General features: G+C 39.9%; 1 protein-coding gene across 5 annotated transcripts in view; it reads left to right on the plus strand.

Annotated features, from left to right (window-relative positions):
• LOC133564724 (rap1 GTPase-activating protein 2-like) overlaps positions 1 to 20,399 on the plus strand; it is a 78,634-nt gene that overhangs the window by 9,880 nt on the left and 48,355 nt on the right. Inside the window, exons 1-2 of one of the 5 annotated variants that reach the window (XM_061919201.1) lie at positions 1,449 to 1,605; positions 1,723 to 1,758. In XM_061919201.1, coding sequence (XP_061775185.1) covers positions 1,741 to 1,758 — 18 coding nt within the window. In that variant the 5' untranslated portion in view covers positions 1,449 to 1,605; positions 1,723 to 1,740. Of the gene's footprint in view, positions 1 to 1,448; positions 1,606 to 1,722; positions 1,759 to 20,399 lie in introns of those variants that run through there. The other 4 variants (XM_061919203.1, XM_061919202.1, XM_061919205.1 and 1 more) reach the window with 4 other exon arrangements.

Consider the following 20,399-nt stretch of genomic DNA (forward strand, 5'->3'; position numbering starts at 1 on the left):
AACAAGTGCACTTTTCTTGATAGATAAAACAAATATGAGACATTTTTTCTCAGTATGTTGAAAAATATTCTTAAAGTTATAATTTCAGCATAGCAGTGATTAAAAATCCCTCATTGACATAAACATTAGACGTTTATAAAAATAAAAAAAAGAAGAATAGTGTCACAGTGGCTTACACTTGCATCGCATCTCATAAGCTTGACAACACACTGTGTCCAATATTTTCACAAAGATAAAATAAGTGATATTTTTGGTTCGCTTAATAGTTTAAACAAATTTACATTGTTGCAATCAATTGATAAAACATTGTCCTTTACAATTATAAAAGTTTTATTTTTTTAAATGTACTACTCTTCTAGCATGTCAGCAGACTGGGGTAGATCCTGCTGAAATCCTATGTATTGATTGAATACAGAATCATTTTGAATCGGAAAAATATCGTTTTTGAATCGAGAATCGCGTTGAATCAAAAAAATTGATTTATAATCGAATCGCGACCCCAAAAATCAATATTGAATCGAATTGTGGGACACCCAAAGATTCGCAGCCCTATTACTTAGATTTCAGTTTTTGCAGTGTAGTCACTGCCGTTGTGTCCTTGGGCAAGACACTTCACCCACCTGCTCCCAGTGCCACCCACACTGGTTTAAATGTAACTTAGACATTGGGTTTCACTATGTAAAGCGCGTTCAGTCACTAGAGAAAAACGCTATATATAAATATACCGTATTTCCTTGAATTGCCGTAGGGCATGTAGTATGCGCATGCCTTGAATTACTGCCGGGTCGAACTCGCTTCGCAAAATAATTAGCGCATGCTTAGTATTAACGCCTAGTCAAACTCGTGACGTCACAAGTGACACTTCCTCTGTCATCATTTTCAAAATGGAGGAGGCTGATTTCAATACCGTTAATTTGAAATCGCATAAAGGCAAGAAGATTAAGAGCTATTCAGTAGGATTTAAGGTCCAAGCTTACATCACACTAAAAAATTTACCACATGCCTTTGGTAAGTGCCGGAGTGAGAAAAGGTTTTAAAATAAGCGCATGCTTACTTTTACCGCATGCCTTTGGTAAGCGCAGGAGTGAGAAGAGGTTTTAAATTAATTAGCGCCCCGGCGGCAATTCAAAGAAATACGGTAAATATAATTCACTTCACTAAATTGGATGTTCAGGAATTGTTTCCGATAATACTGCCCTTTAAAGCGGGAAGGGTTTTTTTTTTTCTGTTGGTTCTTTTTTTGGTCCCCATGGTTTCACGTGCGCTTGCGTAACAGTCAATACTTCCTCCACACGTGTTGAAGCCTGCAGGCGAAGACACAAAGCATGCTGGCCATTTTCACCCTGGCAGCTTGTTTGTGTGACAAGGTGGCAACCCCAGGAGGAGGCCATGTAAATGCATTCAGGGATGCACATGTGTGTGTGTTTGTGTGTGTGTGTGTGTGTGTGTGTGTGTGTGTGTGTGTGTGTGTGTGTTCCTCTTGGAGGAAGTTGCTGCTTATCAGAGTGCGTGCACACGGGTGTGAAAAAAGGGCGCTGCCCTCTTGACTGGCTTGTGCTAATACTGCAAGAACATAGTCAACTCCAGTTGCAGACTCAGTGCAGAGTAAGATGTTTACATTTAGAAATTGCTGTTTGCGTTTGGTGTCAAGATACCAATCTCGTGTTTGATGGCGGGCTTTCGTCGTCGGTTTCTAACAATTCCCTTTTTTCTCTCTTTCAGTCCGCAGAGTTCTTCGATATGCTGGAGAGAATGCAGGTATGTAGTAATCATGCTTCTTTATTTTACTGGAGTGTTTTTATTTTGGCCTCTCACGGACTTGAAAACCATGCAAAGTGGACAAATGTTGCAGCACAATTAGGTCTTGACATTTAATTTCAAACACCTCACAATGCAAAAGGCCAGTGTTCAAAACAAGAAAAAAAATACAAAAAATCGGGGTATTTTATTTGAACTAAGTAAATTTTTCTGCAAATAGAACAAGAAAATTTGGCTTGTCAAGACTTTCCAAAACAAGTAAAATTAGCTAACCTCAATGAACCCAAAAATACCTTAAAATAAGTATATTTTCACTAATAACAAGTGCACTTTTTGTGGTAGAAAAAAAAGAGACCTTTTTGCTCAATACGTGGAAAAATATTCTTAAATTAGGTAAATGCTAGTGCAATTATCTTGACATAATGATATGCGCTCGGCGTCATGATTTTTCGTGCATGCTTGAAGTAAATAATTATTACTTTAAAAAAGTAGTTTTATACAAAGCTTTGCAACAGTTGATATTCCAGTTTCAAGCATGTTTTATTCAATATATAAGTCATAAAATCTCAGCAACAAGCTGTAATATCTTACTGAGATACTTAAGGACCAAAACCCGTAAAACGAGTAAAACACTTAACATAAAATCTGCATGGTGAGAAGAATTATCTTATCAGACAGAAAAAAAAGCAAACATCACCCATTTTTAAGATATTTAATCTTACTTAGATTTCACTTTTTGCAGTGCATGCAATGGTAAGGACAACAATAGGATGAATATTTAAATGGGTATAAAACCATTAAAAATATATTATCAATGTATTTATTTTTTTCATTCAAAGTCCAGGTAAAAAATACCAAATGTTTATTATTTTGACCCCTTAAAGGCCCATATTTTTTTTTCTTTATTTTGTTTTTTTCATTTATTTCAGGCAATGACATAAAAAAAAAAAAAATACAAGGTAAACCAGTGTTTTTCAACCACTGTGAGATAGTCTGGTGGGCCGTGGGAGATTAGCTAATTTCACCTTTTTGGGTTAAAAATATAATTTGCAAACCAGTAATTATAGTCCGCAAATGATGTGTTTTTGTTGAGTGTCGGTGCTGTCTAGAGCGCGGCAGAGTAAACGTGTAATACTCTTCCATATCAGTAGGTGGCAGCAGGTAGCTAATTGCTATGTAGATGTCGGAAACAGCGGTAGGCAGCTTGCAGGTAAAAATGTATGTAATGCTTAAATCAAAAATAAACAAAAGGTCAGTGCCCATAATAAAAGGCATTGAAGCTTAGGGAAGGCTATGCAGAACGAAACTAAAACTGAACTGGCTACAAAGTAAACAAAAACAGAATGCTGGACGACAGCAAAGACTTACAGAGGAGCAAAGACTGTGTCCACAATGTACATCCGAACATGACATGACAATCAACAATGTCCCCACAAAGAAGGATAAAAACAACTGAAATATTATTGATTGCTAAAACAAAGCAGATGCGGAAAATATCGCTCAAAGGAAGACATGAAACTACTACAGGAAAATACCAACAAAAGAGAAAAAGCCACCAAAATTGGAGCGCAAGACCAGAACTAAAACACTATACACATGAAAACACCAAAAAACTCAAAATAAGTCACGGTGTGTAGTGACAAGTGGTGACAGTACACCTACTTTGAGACAAGAGCTATAGGGATGCATGCTTGGTTATGCTTTAAAGTTATATCCAGCAATTGCTACAACAACTTTTTACTGTCTACTGAGTTCTGTTTTTTTTAATGATTTCTGCTGGTGGTGTGCCTCCGGATTTTTTCAACGCAAAAAATGTGTCTTGGCTCAAAAAAGGTTGGAAAACACTGAGGTGGAAAACACACAATATTATTCATAATATAATGCAAAAGGTAATGTACAGTATGTAAGCATGATTGTCCAGTTTTGCCTGAAAGCGAGTGTGAATACCCCAGTTCTCCATACAGTGATTAATACATTGAGTTCCACTGTTACTTTGTTCAAAGATTATAATGCAAATTTTATATAAAGTTGGCATTACCACATGTAACAATAAGTTGTATCAAAAATGTAGGAAGAATGAACAATACCAACAATGGTAATAGACAACATAGCAATAACGGTAAGGAAACATTGAGCACATGTTAACACTTTGAGACAGAGTACAACAGCAAATCAAATTAAAGACCTCATATCTATGTTTGAACCAGACCCGATGTTATAATAGTAATTTATTAAATGTTGCTGTTTTTTCTTTTTAAACAAAACATAAAATGGGTTATTTTCCATACAATAAATGTAAGCTGAACTTAAATAGACAGTTATGATCCGTCCTGACCATCTTGGATTTGTGTTTGTTTCCTCAAGTTTCTGTATTTTTTCTTGTTAGTGCTCTTATTTTTCCTTCCGCTTCCTGTTTGTTTCATTTGCAACCACTTCTCTGGTCTGACTCCCTCACCTGGCTCTGATTGGCAATCAGGACACACTTGTCCCTGGATGCTAATCACAATTCTTTATATTCCGGCACCTTAATCATTGTTTTGCTTTGCTTGCCTTTGTGCGTTCCCTCGCTGAAGTGTTTATGCTTCTTGTGCACTTCCTTGCTGCACTATGTCTTTGTTGTTTGACATTAATTGTAATTTTACCTGTGCGACTTCGAGACCAACACTGACCGCAACATGCACAGCAAAATTTGGGGATGTTCTATCAAGGGTTTTATGCTGCCAATTCCAAAACCGATCATCCATGAGCATACTTGCCAACCAATTTTCCTGGGAGACTCACGAATTTCAGTGCCCTCCCAAAAATCTCCCGGGGCAACCATTCTTTGGAATTTCTCCCGATTTCTACCTGGACAACAATATTGGGGCCGTGCCTTAAAGGCACTGCCTTTAGCGTCCTCTCTCCTAAAAAGAATACTATTGTATATGTCTCCGTTATCCACAGGTTTATCTATAACCCCATAAAGGAGCAATTTCTCATCGTGTGTTTATTCCAGCCGGCACTTTAATACACTGACACACAACATCCGGATTCCAGTCATGCATTGCTTCAAAACGACGACAAGTAGTAATGTCCAAAAACATAACAGAGACGAAGCAGAAGAACGAAGAAGAGACATGGCGATGACTATTAAGAAGAAGTATGTTTGGAAGTTCCAAAATGATTGGAAAAAAAAAATACCGTTCATCCAGGACAGCTCGAAGGGGAAGGGGTATGCTGCCTGCAAATTTTGTAGATCAGACTTTTCTATTGAACACGGTGGCCGAACGGATATACTCATTCATGAACAGACTGTTTGTATATATATATATATATATATATATATATATATATATATATATATATATATATATATATATATATATATACATACTTGACAATATACACACACCCCGCTATTTTGGTACCGGTACCGGTAGTAAAATTATTTCAGTACTTATCTATATAAAGGGGACCCCAAAAAAATTGCATTATTGGCATTATTTTAACAAAAAATATTAGGCTACATTAAACATATGTTTCTTATTGCAGTTAAGTCCTTAAGTAAAATAGTGAACAAACTAGACAACTTATCTTTTAGGAGTACGTAAACAAACAAAGGCTCCTAATTAGTCTGCTGACGTATGCAGTTAAATTTTTAAGGACAAGTGGTAGAAAATTAATTATTAATCTACTTGTTCATTTACTGTTAATATCTGCTGACTTTCTCTTTTAACCTGTTATTTCTACACTACTGTTAAAATGGAATAATCACTTATTCTTCTGTTGTTTTATACTTTACAATAGTTTCGGATGATACCACAAATTTGGGTATCAATCCGATACCAAGTCGTTACAGGATCATACATTGGTCATATCCAAAGTCCTCATCTGTCCAGGTACATATTTCCTGAGTTTATAAACATAACATATATATTTTTTTAAAACAAAAGATGTTGTGATGCCAAAAAATATCAGCGTAATTACAGTAGTATTGACTAGATACGTGCCTGTACTTGATATCATTACAGTGGATGTTATGTGTAGATCCACCAATGGCGTCTGTGTACATTTTGATGCTGATGAGCTAGGGTGTGTAGTGAAGCGTGTTTAGCTATTCCTCGTCCTGCAGTGATAATGATACATGTAAAAAACGTACTTTATTTGTCGCCATGGAGACCAGGATTAGTGATGTAGAAGTAGCTAAAACACTGCCGATGGCGGATGGACATGAGTTGCTCGCCATGTCTTAAAGCATCTCTTCCTGAGGGCGTTTCAGTGTTATAACTTTACCTTTATCGTTATTTTTTAAGCCAAAATGCATCTGTTCTCCCATTTCTGTCTGCACACTCTGTCTGCTTGTAAGTACTCCGTGATTGTGTGCCGCCGAACATGCTCGTCTGCTCGTAAACCAGCAATGTCACGTCGGGGGGTTGCGGGACCGGTACGTTTCAGAGACGGTATTGTACCAAAAATGATTCATTAGTATCACGGTACTATATTAATACAGGTATACTGTACAACCCCAGTAGGAAGCATACAAAATCCTAAAAATGAGGGGGAAAAGACTCATATATGGGTGGAAATGGAGCAAAAATTCAAGACAGGTTACCTTCCAATCCATTGTTCTAATTGTAGTCCATTTTACCAGACTTCCAAATATGTTTGTCCATATATTGTATAGATCAGTGGTTCTCCAATGGGGGTACTTGAAGGTATGCCAAGGGGTACGTGAGATTTTTAAAACATATTCTAAAAATAGCAACAATTCAAAAATCCTTTATAAATATATTTATTGAATAATACTTCAACAAAATATGAATGTAAGTTCATAAACTGTGAAAAGAAATGCCACAATGCAATATTCAGTGTTGACAGCTAGATTTTTTTGTGGACATGTTCCATAAATATTGATGTTAAAGAGTTATTTTATTGTGAAGAAATGTTTAGAATTAAGTTCATGAATCCAGAGGGACCTCTATTACAATCCCCAAAAAGGGCACTTTAAGTTGATGATTACTTTAATGCAGGGGTAGGGAACCTATGGCTCGGGAGCCAGATGTGGCTCTTTTGATGACTGCATCTGGCTCTCGGATAAATCTGAGCTGGCATTGCTTAACACGATAAGTAATGAATAAATCCACTTGTAATCCCAGTGTTAAAAATAATGTTCAAAATATAGAACATTCTCATGCATTTTTAATCCATCCATCAGTTTTCTTCTGCACCTGTTCAAGAAGTTGCGTTAATGGTAAGAAGTTATTTATTTATTATTGGTTAGTGTGGAGCTTGCCCTCCTAGGGGTTCTGCAGACCACCAAGCATCGACATGAGTGCCTGTTTCAGGGTTACAAGATTGTTTTATTTTTCTATAAGTCTCTCAGTTGCTTTCCAGCAATTGTCTTTTTCTCTTTTGTTTTCGCTCGTGCTCTGGCTCCAGCCCCAACTCCATCTCTCTTCCTGGCTGCTGCTTATAACAGAGCGACAGGTGATTAAATACAAGGCCCAGGTGGGCCATCTACGCACCTGTCGCTTATTCAGAGGCCGGTCCTGGCACACCCCAGTTCACTGCAGGCCGGCAGGCCACGCCCCCTCCACAGTTACCTTCAGAATAACAATGTTATTACAAAGAATAAGAGACCTATTATACTCTAGGAATGTTGGTCTTACTTAAAAATGCACACGTTTAGTTGTGTTCAGTGTTAAAAAAAATATTATACGGCTCTTACGGAAATACATTTTTAAATATTTGGCTTTTTGGCTCTCTCAGCCAAAAAGGTTCCCGACCCCTGCTTTAATGTGTAGAAATCTTTATTCATAATTTAATCACTTGTTTATTTTTCAACAAGTTTTTAGTTTTTTTTCATATCTTTTTTTCCGAAATAGTTCAAGAAAGACCACTACAAATGAGCAATATTTTGCACTGTTATACAATGTATTAAATCAGAAACTGATGACATAGTGCTGTATTTTACTTATGTATCTCGTTTTTTTTTCAAACAAAAATGCTTTGCTATGATTAGGGGGTACTTGAATTAAAAAAAATGTGCACAGTGGGTACATCACTGAAAAAAGGTTGAGAACCACTGGTTAGATCACCATTGCCAGTTCATTCCTCAGTTCACCATAAATTCAATATGTGAGATGTCTGATTAACATACATAAGGATGAGACAGCCATTGTAGATTCAATTAGTGGATGTCAGCCAGATGGGCTCCGTCGCTTGCTCTTATTAGATAATAAGCATGCTGGAAGCTGAGGATGGCACGACTGGCATTACTCTCAGCATGGAATTGATTTTTTTTTCCCCCCCTTTCTCTGACCTCTTTGTTCCCGCCACGGGCTTCCAAGGGCACATGCTCTGAGAAGTGTGAACACAGAAGCAGGGCCGGCAGGGGGGGTCTTTAAGAAAAAAAAAAAAAGAAAGGAGTAAAAGAGAAGAAAAGGTGGGAGGAGACGTGGAAAGCACATACAATTGTGAAGGAGAGTGGCACAAGTGGTGCAAAGGCTATCTTGAGGAGAGAGAAAATAATGTTTTGCAGGTTCTTTTGTGGTGAAGAAAATGTCTGAGGAGACCGCGAGGATGCATGAATTAGTCGCTGCAAATGTGCAAATGATGCCGGCGCGGTGTGCTAGTGGTTAGAGGGTTTGTGGGTTCGAATCTCGGTTTGGACGTCTCTTTGTGGCGTTTACGCAGCAACATACAGTATATTCGGCTGATCGGAGTTTCCAAACCATGCATAGGTGTGAATGTGAGTGGTAATGTTTGTTTATTTGTGCTGTGTGATCTGGATTGCGGCCAGTCCAGGATGCACCCCGCCTCTCGCCTGAAGTCAGCTGGGACTGGCTCCAGCACACCCGTGGCCCTAATGAGGACAAGCCGTATGGAAAGTCATAAATAAATGGATGTATATTAGGAGGTGTAACGGTACACAAACATTTCGGTGCGGTACGTACCTCGGTTTAGAGGTCACGGTTCGGTTCATTTTCAGTACAGTAAGAAAACAACAAAATATAATTTTTGGGGTTATTTATGTACCAAATTTGTAAACAATGGTTTTATCCTTTTAACATTGGGAACACTATAATAATTCCGCTCACGTTAATCAACATTAAACTGCCTCAAATTGTTGCTCGGATTAAATAAAATGATAAAACTTTTCTTCTACATATAAAAAGTGCAACATTAAACTGTTTCAAGTCAACTCATCATGTTTAGTTTATTACAGTATTTGGGAAGCCTGTAGTTGATTATTATAATGTAAATGTTATGTTTTTATTAACATGTGATAGCAGGGACCCTGCCATTCAAGGCTTTTCTGTCCGTAAAACACACACACAGACACACACACACACACCGCAAAAATGAGCTAACGTTACGCTAAAATCTAATTAGCCTTCACCTCAAGCCAGAACTGCGAGCGAGCTGAGCTGCAGTTTAAGTTTCTAGAAGGTCAACAGGCTCATAGTGATGTTAGTAGTAGTTGACTGGGCGGTGTTTAGTATCATTTGGGGAGAGTGCGCTGCCTTATGCTCACCTGCTAAACACCTACCTGCTCGACGCTGAAGCATTTACTACATGCGCTCTGAATACGCACTGCTGATTGGCTGTTACCGCTATATATGTAACCAATCAGATGGTTGTGTGGATGGGACAATGCTGGGTGCTGAGACAGAGGCAGAAGAAGCAGAGCAGCTTGTTAAGACTTTAGCTTAGAAACTTGTTCGGTGCACCCCCGTACCAAAACGGTTTGATACAAATACACGTACCGTTACACCCTTAAAATATATACATCCATCTATCCATCCATTTTCAACCGCTTGTTCCTTTTGGGGTGGCGGGGGGTGCCGGAGCCTCTCTCAGCTGCATTCGGGCGGCAATATGAATATAATAATCTGCTAAACGGATGAGGCTGGAAATAAAAAACGGAAAATAAATTATTGTAATAATACAGCTGAGATAGGCTCCAGCACCCCCGGCCACCCCGAATGTGGAAAGCGGTAGAAGATTGATGGATGGATGGATGGATGGATGGATGGATGGATGGATGGATAGTGTAAAAAATATACTAATTTAAGAAGAAAGATCATTAACAAGCTGCAAAATAAACGAGCCATTTTACTCAAGGGATAATGCGGCACTGAAGTTGTCCCTAATCAGTTCTTCCTCCAGGATTGTCCACAAGGAATGGCAAAAAGACAAAAACAAAACAATTAAGAGTCTAATAACGATAATACAGTAATGGCAACCAGAAACACTTCGACCAGGCCTTATCTCCCGATAGTAAGGAATCGTTTTACAAATCCTGAATCCAGACGGGGATCCGGATCACCCCCAAAATCTAATCAGTTGGTCTCTAATCGCTCTCTTTGTCTCTGTGGGTGGAGGCAGGTCTACTAGCATCCATATATCTTAAAAATGTGTCCGAAGTCGAACTACTTATTCATGATCACATTTCTGACATTTGCTGGAGGTTTTATTTTAAGTCCACCCATAACTTTACGAGCGATGTTCTTAACAGACGGACAAACAGACCCCGGTACTCCATAACTTCCTAATTGAGGACGCACAACTTAATTTGCCATGTCCAAATTAGTGTTTGTTTTTTACGTCTGTCGCTTTCAAACGTGTCCGAAGAGAGTTCACTCTTTCGATGGGTCTCAGCAACCGGGCGTGTTGGTTTTATAGCAATTTTTTTAAAAACGAGTGAACCCTTTTGTCGGTCAATAATTTTATTTGTCTCTGTGGGGGGAGGCAGGGCCTCTAGCATACACACGTTGTGCAAATGATTTGGAACGCCCACAAAATCTAATCACTTGTTCCTTTTAACATTTTTTGGATGTTTCCTTCCATGAATTATCTGCCCATAACTTTTTTGAGTCACGTCGCTAACCAACTAACAGAAAAAACAACCCCTGCGATCACATGACCTCACGGCAGAGGTAATAGAACTATGGGATTTCTTCAGGACATATTATTAACATGGTGTGTATTTAAAAAAAAAAAAAATGTCAGAGATACAGTAGCAGCTTTTGCGGAAACTTGCACCCCTAACAGAATAACAGAAAGTACAGTAATCACAATAAAACGTTTAATTTATGACAAAAAGCAAATGCAATCCTCTCACTGCTACCCATGAAAACATAAACAAATGTGTAAAAAAATATATACATACCATACAGTATAGATTTTTACAGCTCGCATTATGAGAAATTGACATTAGTCCTCAATATGTTAGATGCAGGGTTTCCTACAAGATTAAAAACGGAAAGAGTGTTATTTTCCCTTTTCTAAACTCATGTGTGTGTCTACATAATCTTGTCAAAACAGTTTTATGGTTAATGAGATACCAAAACCAGTTATTATATTACAATATTAAACAAATAAGCGTGTCACTTAATATTTTGCAACAATACAGTTTAAGTGTAATTTTAATATTTCTAACGGCAAAAAAATCAATACAAAAAAAAAATCAAGGCACTTTCTTCATCAGTAAAAATGCCTTGTGGCATGACTTAATGGACCTTTTTAAGCATTTTAGTCATCTGGACTTTTTCAGGGGACAAACAGTTTGTTTGTTTTAGTCAGCATCAAAGACCGAATTATAAGGATTTTATAAATGGGTAAATCGAAATATCAAGGTTTCACTGGAATATAACCAAGAAAAAGTTGCTCGACACTACAGTTTTTACAAGATGAACAGGGTAATCTATCTGTTACTATTTTTAGAAAGCCAATAGAAAGTATAATTTCAAAAGTCAAACTGGTTATGTTTACACATTAAGGAATCCGTTAGGTGGCAAATTGTCACTCCATTGTGGATGGAGTACGAAACTTGGGTCAGTGACTATGATGTGTGTCAGTCGATCTCAAGCCAGGCATTAAAAAATAGACATAAGAATGAGCAATCATCAATCATACCAAGACTTCACTTTCATCAGTTGTTTGACATTCTCGGCACCCGAGGATCTTGTGAGATGACGCTGGCTGCTGCAAGCTCATATTTAAGAAAAAAATCACTAACAGGGCGGACGCAGAGAAACACATTTTATTTCTAGAGACTCCGTACCTGCTGTCAAAACTCCCGACAGCACAGTTCCTGTCTTCACCATAAAAGACCTGTTTCATCCTGCCTGTGCTAACAAAATAAGAGTCTCAGAAAGCTAGCGTGCACAAGCTAGCAAGCTACGGAGTTTGATGCCAATGTATTTCACCCCTCCCTCAGCGACCGCTTTCTCAATTGCTTGCCCACCCGCACAGTCACTGACGTCACTCACCTGCTGCCAGACATTAAAGGGCCACACACACATATGCTACTCTCATAACAAAGTGTTTAAAAACGAGTATGCAGGTTGGACAAATGAGATGCCAAATCCAACCACTTTCATGTGGTATTGGACAGAAAGGAGGACTTTTTTTTTCCTCCATTTGAAAATGCGGACGTTATCAGCACCACTGTCTAATTCCAATCAATGCAAGTCATCAGAATCAAATACACCAACTTATATTCTTGTCTTCATGAAAGAAAGGAATCTATGTGTGTTAAACATGCTTGTATTATCATTAAACACCATTAACTTGTTAAGAAAAATGTCTCTTTCATAAATAAATAAATATAAATTATAAATAGGAATGAGGTAGATCTCCTCGACTTGGTCAATTGAAAAGTAGCTCACCTGCAGAAAAAGTGTGAGCGCCCTTGGGTTAACCTCTTAGTGCCCCAAGACCCCATAGAAGAGCCTCCACTGCCGGATGCACTTTAATGTTGTGCCCAGGACCCAAAATACACCCTTAATAAAACCCTTATCCAAACAATGTCCGATCAGTCATTCGTTCTGTGACACAGCTCGCACATTAAAGAACTTGTATTGCAAAACACCAAAATGAATCAAAATTAAATTAATCGATGCTTGGCCCCCTCAAAACAGCACAATTGTTCCATGTAATGTGCCTATTTAAAATAAAAAACCTTTAGATACAAAATATTGTATGAAAACTACACATTAAAGCAGACCTGGGCAATTTAAGGCCCGGGAGCCACATGCGGCCCGTTGAGATTTTCAATCGGACCCGCCGGACATTCTCAGATCATTTTAGATGTTTAAGATGGAAAGTGTAGCTGCCATTATCATCAATCATCAATCAATGTTTATTTATATAGCCCTAAATCACAAATGTCTCAAAGGACTGTACAAACCATTACGACTACGTTATCCTCGGAAGAACCCACAAAAGGGCAAGGAAAACTCACACCCAGTGGGCAGGGAGAATTCACATCCAGTGGGACGCCAGTGACAATGCTGACTATGAGAAACCTTGGAGAGGACCTCAGAAGTGGGCAACCCCGCCCCTCTAGGGGACCGAAAGCAATGGATGTCGAGCGGGTCTAACATGATACTGTGAAAGTTCAATCCATAGTGGCTCCAGCACAGCCGCGAGAGTTCATTTCAAGCGGATCCAAGACAGCAGCTAGAGTCCCGTCCACAGGAAACCATCCCATTATGATGTGCAGTCATGTTTTCTAATGACTGGAAGTTTTCAACTATACTAAAGATTTCAATGCTTGGAATCTGCATCATATACTAGATACTTTGGTCATCTAATTAGTTACTATGGTCATCTATTTACTGACCATGGTCATCTAATTACTTACTATGGTCACTATGAGATATCTCAGATTGTAAGTGGGGTTTTTTTCACTGTTGCATTTTGGTTGCGTTTCGGTTGATTGTAAAATATGTTGTCAATATTCTGTGTTTTATCATTCATAGTTAATATTGTAAACCCAGCATTCTTTATTTTCATGTACATTCTGGGTGTTTCATTCAATAAAAAAAAATGTCAAATTCCATTCCGTTTTTTAAGGCGGTTTATCTTAGCGTTTTTAGCTTTCAATCATTATTGTGAGTTTTTGTATTAGTGTTCCTAAAAATAGATATACCAGCCCCCATACACACTTGTTTATCTAAATCTGGCCCCCCGAGTAAAATAATTGCCCAGGCCTGCAATAGAGTGTACTACAGTATAAACTACAAACGGTCTACAGACACTTTAGATCAGAGGTGTCCTAACTTTTTCCACTCTGGGCCGCAAAGTATGCCGGGGCCCCATCCATCCATCCATTTCCTACCGCTTATTCCCTTTCGGGGTCGCGGGGGGCGCTGGCACCTATCTCGGCTACAATCGGGCGGAAGGCAGGGTACACCCTGGACAAGTCGCCACCTCATCGCAGGGCCAACACAGATAGACAGACAGCATTCACACTCACATTCACACACTAGGGACAATTTAGTGTTGCCAATCAACCTATCCCCAGGTGCATGTCTTTGGAAGTGGGAGGAAGCCGGAGTACCCGGAGGGAACCCACGCATTCACGGGGAGAACATGCAAACTCCACACAGAAAGATCCCGAGCCTGGATTTGAACCCAGGACTGCAGGAACTTCGTATTGTGAGGCAGACGCACTAACCCCTCTGCCACCGTGAAGCCCTATGCCGGGGCCGTTTTGATATTTTTCTTTTTCAAAAGCAATACAATAGTTGTTGTTTTTTTACCTTTATGGCTTTCTTTAAGTTTGGTCCCCGGTCTACAGAAGTGTCTCAGTCATAAAAATGTTAGAAATAAGTCATAAATTATTATTTTTTTCATTTAACGCTTGAATCTCGAGATCAACTTCAGGTCTGTCTGTCGTTGTAACATTTGTTTTAATTTTGTTTTTTATGTTTATGGCCTTTATGTCAAAACCCTTATTTATACGGCAAATACACAAACTATGCATCATTTTTCCTCCAAAACATTTCTAAGTGGAATATTTGACGTGAAGTAATTGAAACCCTAAATAGGTCAATAATTCATAACAATAAAAAAAAGGAAGAAGTGTTGAAAATAAGCTAAATGTGTATTTATCTTCTTTTACCTTTCAAAGCGCTTTGAGTACCTTGAAGGTAGAAAAGCGCTATACAAGTACAACCCATTTATCATTTATTTATTTACTTTTAACGCTTAAAGTCTGTAGTCTGATTTTATCATTTTTTTCATACTTTTTTGTTTGTTTGATGCCCGTTTTGTGAAAGAAAACTTTGTTTCGAACAAAATATGCAATATTATCCCCCCAAAATATTTTAAAGTGAAATTGTTCCAGTGAAGTAATTGGAGCCTTCAGCAGATCAATAACAGTCCGCATGGCAGCTTTGTGTTATTAGTGTCAACACTGCAACTTTTTCTTGTTACATGTCACTGTTTACTCTTTTATTACACTCTTTTATGTTTAAAATGTTTATTATAGTATTTTTTAGAATGGACGGGGGCCATTAACAAATTAGCTGGGGGCCACACTTTGGACTCGCCTGCTCTCGATGTTTTCATTCATTCAGATCATTGTAATCTTAAGGCAGGGGTCGGCAACCCAAAACATTGAAAGAGCCGTATTGGACAAAAAATATTTAAAAAAATTATCTGTCTGGTGCCGCAAAAAATGAAAAGCCTTATATAAGTCTTATAATGAAGGCAACACATGACATAAGTGTCTCTGGTAACTATAATAGCCTACTATCAAAATGACTATGTGTCGCAGGCTGAAGGAAATTTTTGTTGAAATGTAAGATTTATTTTACATATTTTTTACAACATTAGAAACCATTGGTAGATCAGAGGCTACTTAGAAGGTGAGATAACTCCTGGAAATTACTGGCTTTTAATGGCCAAATGTATAGATATGTGTGTCTTCTTTCAACAGATTTATTACAATCTTTGGCAAGCTAGGTAATGTTTGCTGTGGTCTGGAACAACATGGTACACAAACAAATATCTGAAATGCAACCAATATTACATAGAGATAATGTGTCATGAGACATGCAAAACTAAATTATATACAAAGAGGATACAAGTAAAGGAAATTAAATAAGCTCAAATATACCTACAAATGAGGCATAATGATGCAATATGTACATACAGCTAGCCTAAATGGCCTAATTAGCACTCCAACAATTCAATAACATCAACAAAACGCACCTTAGTGCGATCGCGCACAGCATGAAACTTTTGGTGGACAAAATGAGACAAAGAAGGAATGGAATAATTTTTTAAGTTTAAGTAGCAATGATTGTCACACACACACTAGGTGTGGCAAACTTATTCTCTGCATTTGACCCATCACCCTTGATCACCCCCTGGGAGGTGAGGGGAGCAGTGAGCAGCACATGTAAACAAACTGTTGCGTCGCAGTCCACACTATGGTGAGTTCAAGAACCCCCGAAATTAGTAGGACAAAACGATGTGCACCAAATACTCTCCTCAGTGCAGCATACACACAAACATATTAAACAGTGGGCTTTCTAACAATTGGAAGGTGTGTGTCATGTTTGTCCTCAAATAAAAAAACATTTTCCACATTGGGAAAGTCGCTTCCTCGCAGCTCCACTGTGGACACGGTACAAGAGCCAAGCGTGCAGGTTTAACAAAGTTTTAATGTTTTTCACAAGATCCTTCCAAAATGTCTTTCAGCATGTCGCGACCTTGCCGTCACTTCCAATCCTCTCTCTTGCTCTGCTCCCGGCCGCTTACTGTTAAAGACAACAGATTATTATATTAACACGTACCACTTATGAAATCCAAACACCTGCCAGCTGTGTCTCGCCGTCAGCACATTATCCGCCCTTGCCCGCTGGTCCTCAGTCCCATAGACAGCGGCGGTGACTTTTGCTCCTGCAGGCGCGCTGATCGCACATTCCCTCCACACCCATCTTTTTCCATTATCAATTTATTTATTTTTTAATGATTCTGGAGTCACTAGAGAGCCGCAGGTTGCTGACTTTAGTCTTAAGGCATTTAATTGACTCTTCAGCTAGTCTTGGAAGACATTTTAAGCGGTCAGACGAATGTATTTTTTTTTCTACATCTGACCAATCTAAATCTCTGAGCGTGAACTGATGAAACCTGCTCGGTTGATAGGCGAAACGTCACCAAATTGGCATGATAACTTGGTGGTTACGACAAACTGAACAGTCCAGTGGCGATCGATTGAATGCTCTGAACAACTACAGTAGTTTAATAAAACAATGTAATCATAATGTCCACTGTTTACTTTGAACAGTGGATTAGTGGACTTCTATGGTATCTCCCATCAAATACACCATCAGCAGCTTCTCAATATTTTCATGGATAAATAATTTGCGTTTAGAAATGTTGCTATACTTGTCTGGAGTTATCGACTCATTCTGCATGGTGCAGACTTGGATTGCCCTTATATCAATATTTTGCTACCGGTGCCAAAATGTATTTCAACACTTCAAAAGAAAGACCTGCTCGGTGGTTAGAGTGTCCGTCCTGAGACTAGAAGGTCATGAGTTCAAACCCCAAACCGAGTCATGCCAAAGACTATAAAAAATGGGACCCATTGCCTCCCTGCTTGGCACTGAGTATCAAGGGTTGGAATTGGGTGGTTGAATCATCAAATGTTTCCCAAGCGCGGCCCCCCGCTGCTGCTCACTGCTCCCCTCACCTCCCAGGGGGTGAACATGAGGATGGATCTAGTGCAAAATGATCATTTCACCACACCTAGTGTGTGTGCGACTATTGTTGGGACTTTACTTTTAAAGGGGAACACATTTTAACAAAAATTCTTAAGATGCCTTAATCCTATGGTTCTTACTGCAATTCAAAGAATATTTCTAGAAAATTTTAATTAAAAGGCATTAAACACCATCCATCCATCTTCTTCCGCTTATCCGAGGTTGGGTCGCGGGGGTAGCAGCCTAAGCAGGGAAGCCCAGACTTCCCTCTCCCCAGCCACTTTGTCCAGCTCCTCCCGGGGGATCCCGAGGTGTTCCCAGGACAGCCGGGAGATATAGTCTTCCCAACGTGTCCTGGGTCTTCCCCGTGGCCTCCTACTGGTTGGACGTGCCCTAAACACCTACCTCAGGAGGCGTTCGGGTGGCATCCTGACCAGATGCCCGAACCACCTCATCTGGCTCCTCTCGATGTGGAGGAGCAGGGGCTTTACTTTGAGTTCCTCCCGGATGGCAGAGCTTCTCACCCTATCTCTAAGGGAGAGCCCCGCCACACGGCGGAGGAAACTCATTTCGGCCGCTTGTACCCGTGATCTTATCCTTTTGGTCATGACCCAAAGCTCAGGACCATAGGTGAGGATGGGAACGTAGATCGACCAGTAAATTGAGAGCTTTGCCTTCCGGCTCAGCTACTTCTTCACCACAATGGATCGGTACAACGTTCCGATTTCTATCCCGATTTCAAATTTCTAGGCGCAGTCAAGGCGTTGAGGGGTTCCGGTTTGGTGGCCGCGGGATCAGGTCTCTGCTTTTTGCAGATGATGTGGTCCTGATAGCTTCATCTGGCCGGGATCTTCAGCTCTCACTGGATCGGTTCGCAGCCGACTATGAAGCGGCCGGAATGAGAATCAGCACCTCCAAATCCGAGTCCATGGTTCTCTCCCGGAAAAGGGTGGAGTGCCATCTCCGTGTTGGGGAAGAGACCCTGCCCCAAGTGGAGGAGTTCAAGTACCTAATATTCTTGTTCACGAGTGGGGGAAGAGTGGATCGTGAGATCGACAGGCGGATCGGTGTGGCGTCTTCAGTAATGGCATTAAACACATTGGGCTTTTTTTGTTGCAGTTCCAGAACAATTTACAACTGTATATTAGGTTAGAATAAAATAGAAAGCTTCATTGACCACTGTATATGTATGTTGCTCTATATATGTAATGCCACAACCTAGTAATGAACAATTAATTTGCGAGATATCAAATATTAAGGGGATTATTATCATTTAATTAATATAACCCACTCTTGTATTGTTTCTTTTTGGGCTGATTGGTGAATTTATATTTTAGTGTGTCCTATTTGAACCATCAATCAATCAATCAATGTTTATTTATATAGCCCCAAATCACAAATGTCTCAAAGGACTGCACAAATCATTACGACTACAACATCCTCGGAAGAACCCACAAAAGGGCAAGGAAAATTCACACCCAGTGGGCAGGGAGAATTCACATCCAGTGGGACGCCAGTGACAATGCTGACTATGAGAAACCTTGGAGAGGACCCCCCCCCACCCCCCCCCCCACCCCCCTAGGGGACCGAAAGCAATGGATGTCGAGCAGGTCTAACATGATACTGTGAAAGTTCAATCCATAGTGGCTCCAACACAGCCGCGAGAGTTCAGTTCAAGCGGATCCAAGACAACAGCGAGAGTCCCGTTCACAGGAGACCATCTCAAGCGGAGGCGGATCAGCAGCGTAGAGATGTCCCCAACCGATACAGGCGAGCGGTCCATCCTGGGTCCCGACGAGCGGTCCATCCTGGGTCTCGACTCTGGACAGCCAGTACTTCATCCATGGTCATCGGACCGAACCCCCTCCACAAGGGAGGGGGGGACATAGGAGAAAGAAAAGAAGCGGCAGATCAACTGGTCTAAAAAGGAGGTCTATTTAAAGGCTAGAGTATACAGATGAGTTTTAAGGTGAGACTTAAATGCTTCTACTGAGGTAGCATCTCGAACTGTTACCGGGAGGGCATTCCAGAGTACTGGAGCCCGAACGGAAAACGCTCTATAGCCCGCAGACTTTTTTTGGGCTCTAGGAATCACTAATAAGCCGGAGTCTCTTGAACGCAGATTTCTTGCCGGGACATATGGTACAATACAATCGGCAAGATAGGCTGGAGCTAGACCGTGTAGTATTTTATACGTAAGTAGTAAAACCTTAAAGTCACATCTTAAGTGCACAGGAAGCCAGTGCAGGTGAGCCAGTACAGGCGTAATGTGATCAAACTTTATAGCAGCCGCATTTTGTACCAACTGTAATCTTTTAATGCTAAATATGGGGAGACCCGAAAATAATACGTTACAGTAATCGAGACGAGACGTAACAAACGCATGGATAATGATCTCGGCGTCTTTAGTGGACAAAATGGAGCGAATTTTAGTGATATTACGGAGATGAAAGTAGTCAGGCAAACAGTAGTAGTTGTTTGCCTGACTGCCTCCAAACCTCAATGCTAAAACTATGAGCACATCACCGAGATATTTTGGACCCATAATTGGTGGACGAGAGCTGGTCAGGGCAGCCAAGTGATGAAAGAATCTCCCACAGCAAGAACTGTGGTCCCTCATCCATCTTCTCTGAACCTCAGCTTGCATCGATCTGCTCTCTTGAGCTCTGCCGCCTACACCTCGGCGTTGGGAACTGAGTGTTCAAAGTCCTTTTCGATGTTGTAATAGGTGGCGCTGATGAAGGTCATCTCTTCTCATTTCTTTTTATATATATATATATATATATATACATATATTTTTTTTTTTTTTTTTTCTCCCCTTTCCACATTTTCTTTGTCCTCTTTGTCTCTGTCTGAGACAGAAAATTGAATCCCTTAAGAGCACCTTTTGTGATCAGTATTCCCATTGTCGACAATGACTCCCCCAGTGACTGTAACAGCTGCTCCGTCAATATGCACAGACACTCCATCACCGACCTGCAGGATATTGAAGTTACAGCATGGCCCTCGCTGAAGTGAAGTGCATGTTGCATTTTTAGCAGTACTCAATTTAGGCTTCTCGGGACAAAATGTTACTCTCAGCATCCTGCGAGATTAGCATTATTGTGTATTTGTCTATAAGCGTGAATCTTATCATACATTTAACATAGACCA

This window comes from Nerophis ophidion, linkage group LG13 (assembly GCF_033978795.1).
Source record: "Nerophis ophidion isolate RoL-2023_Sa linkage group LG13, RoL_Noph_v1.0, whole genome shotgun sequence".
NCBI classification, from domain to species: domain Eukaryota; kingdom Metazoa; phylum Chordata; class Actinopteri; order Syngnathiformes; family Syngnathidae; genus Nerophis; species Nerophis ophidion.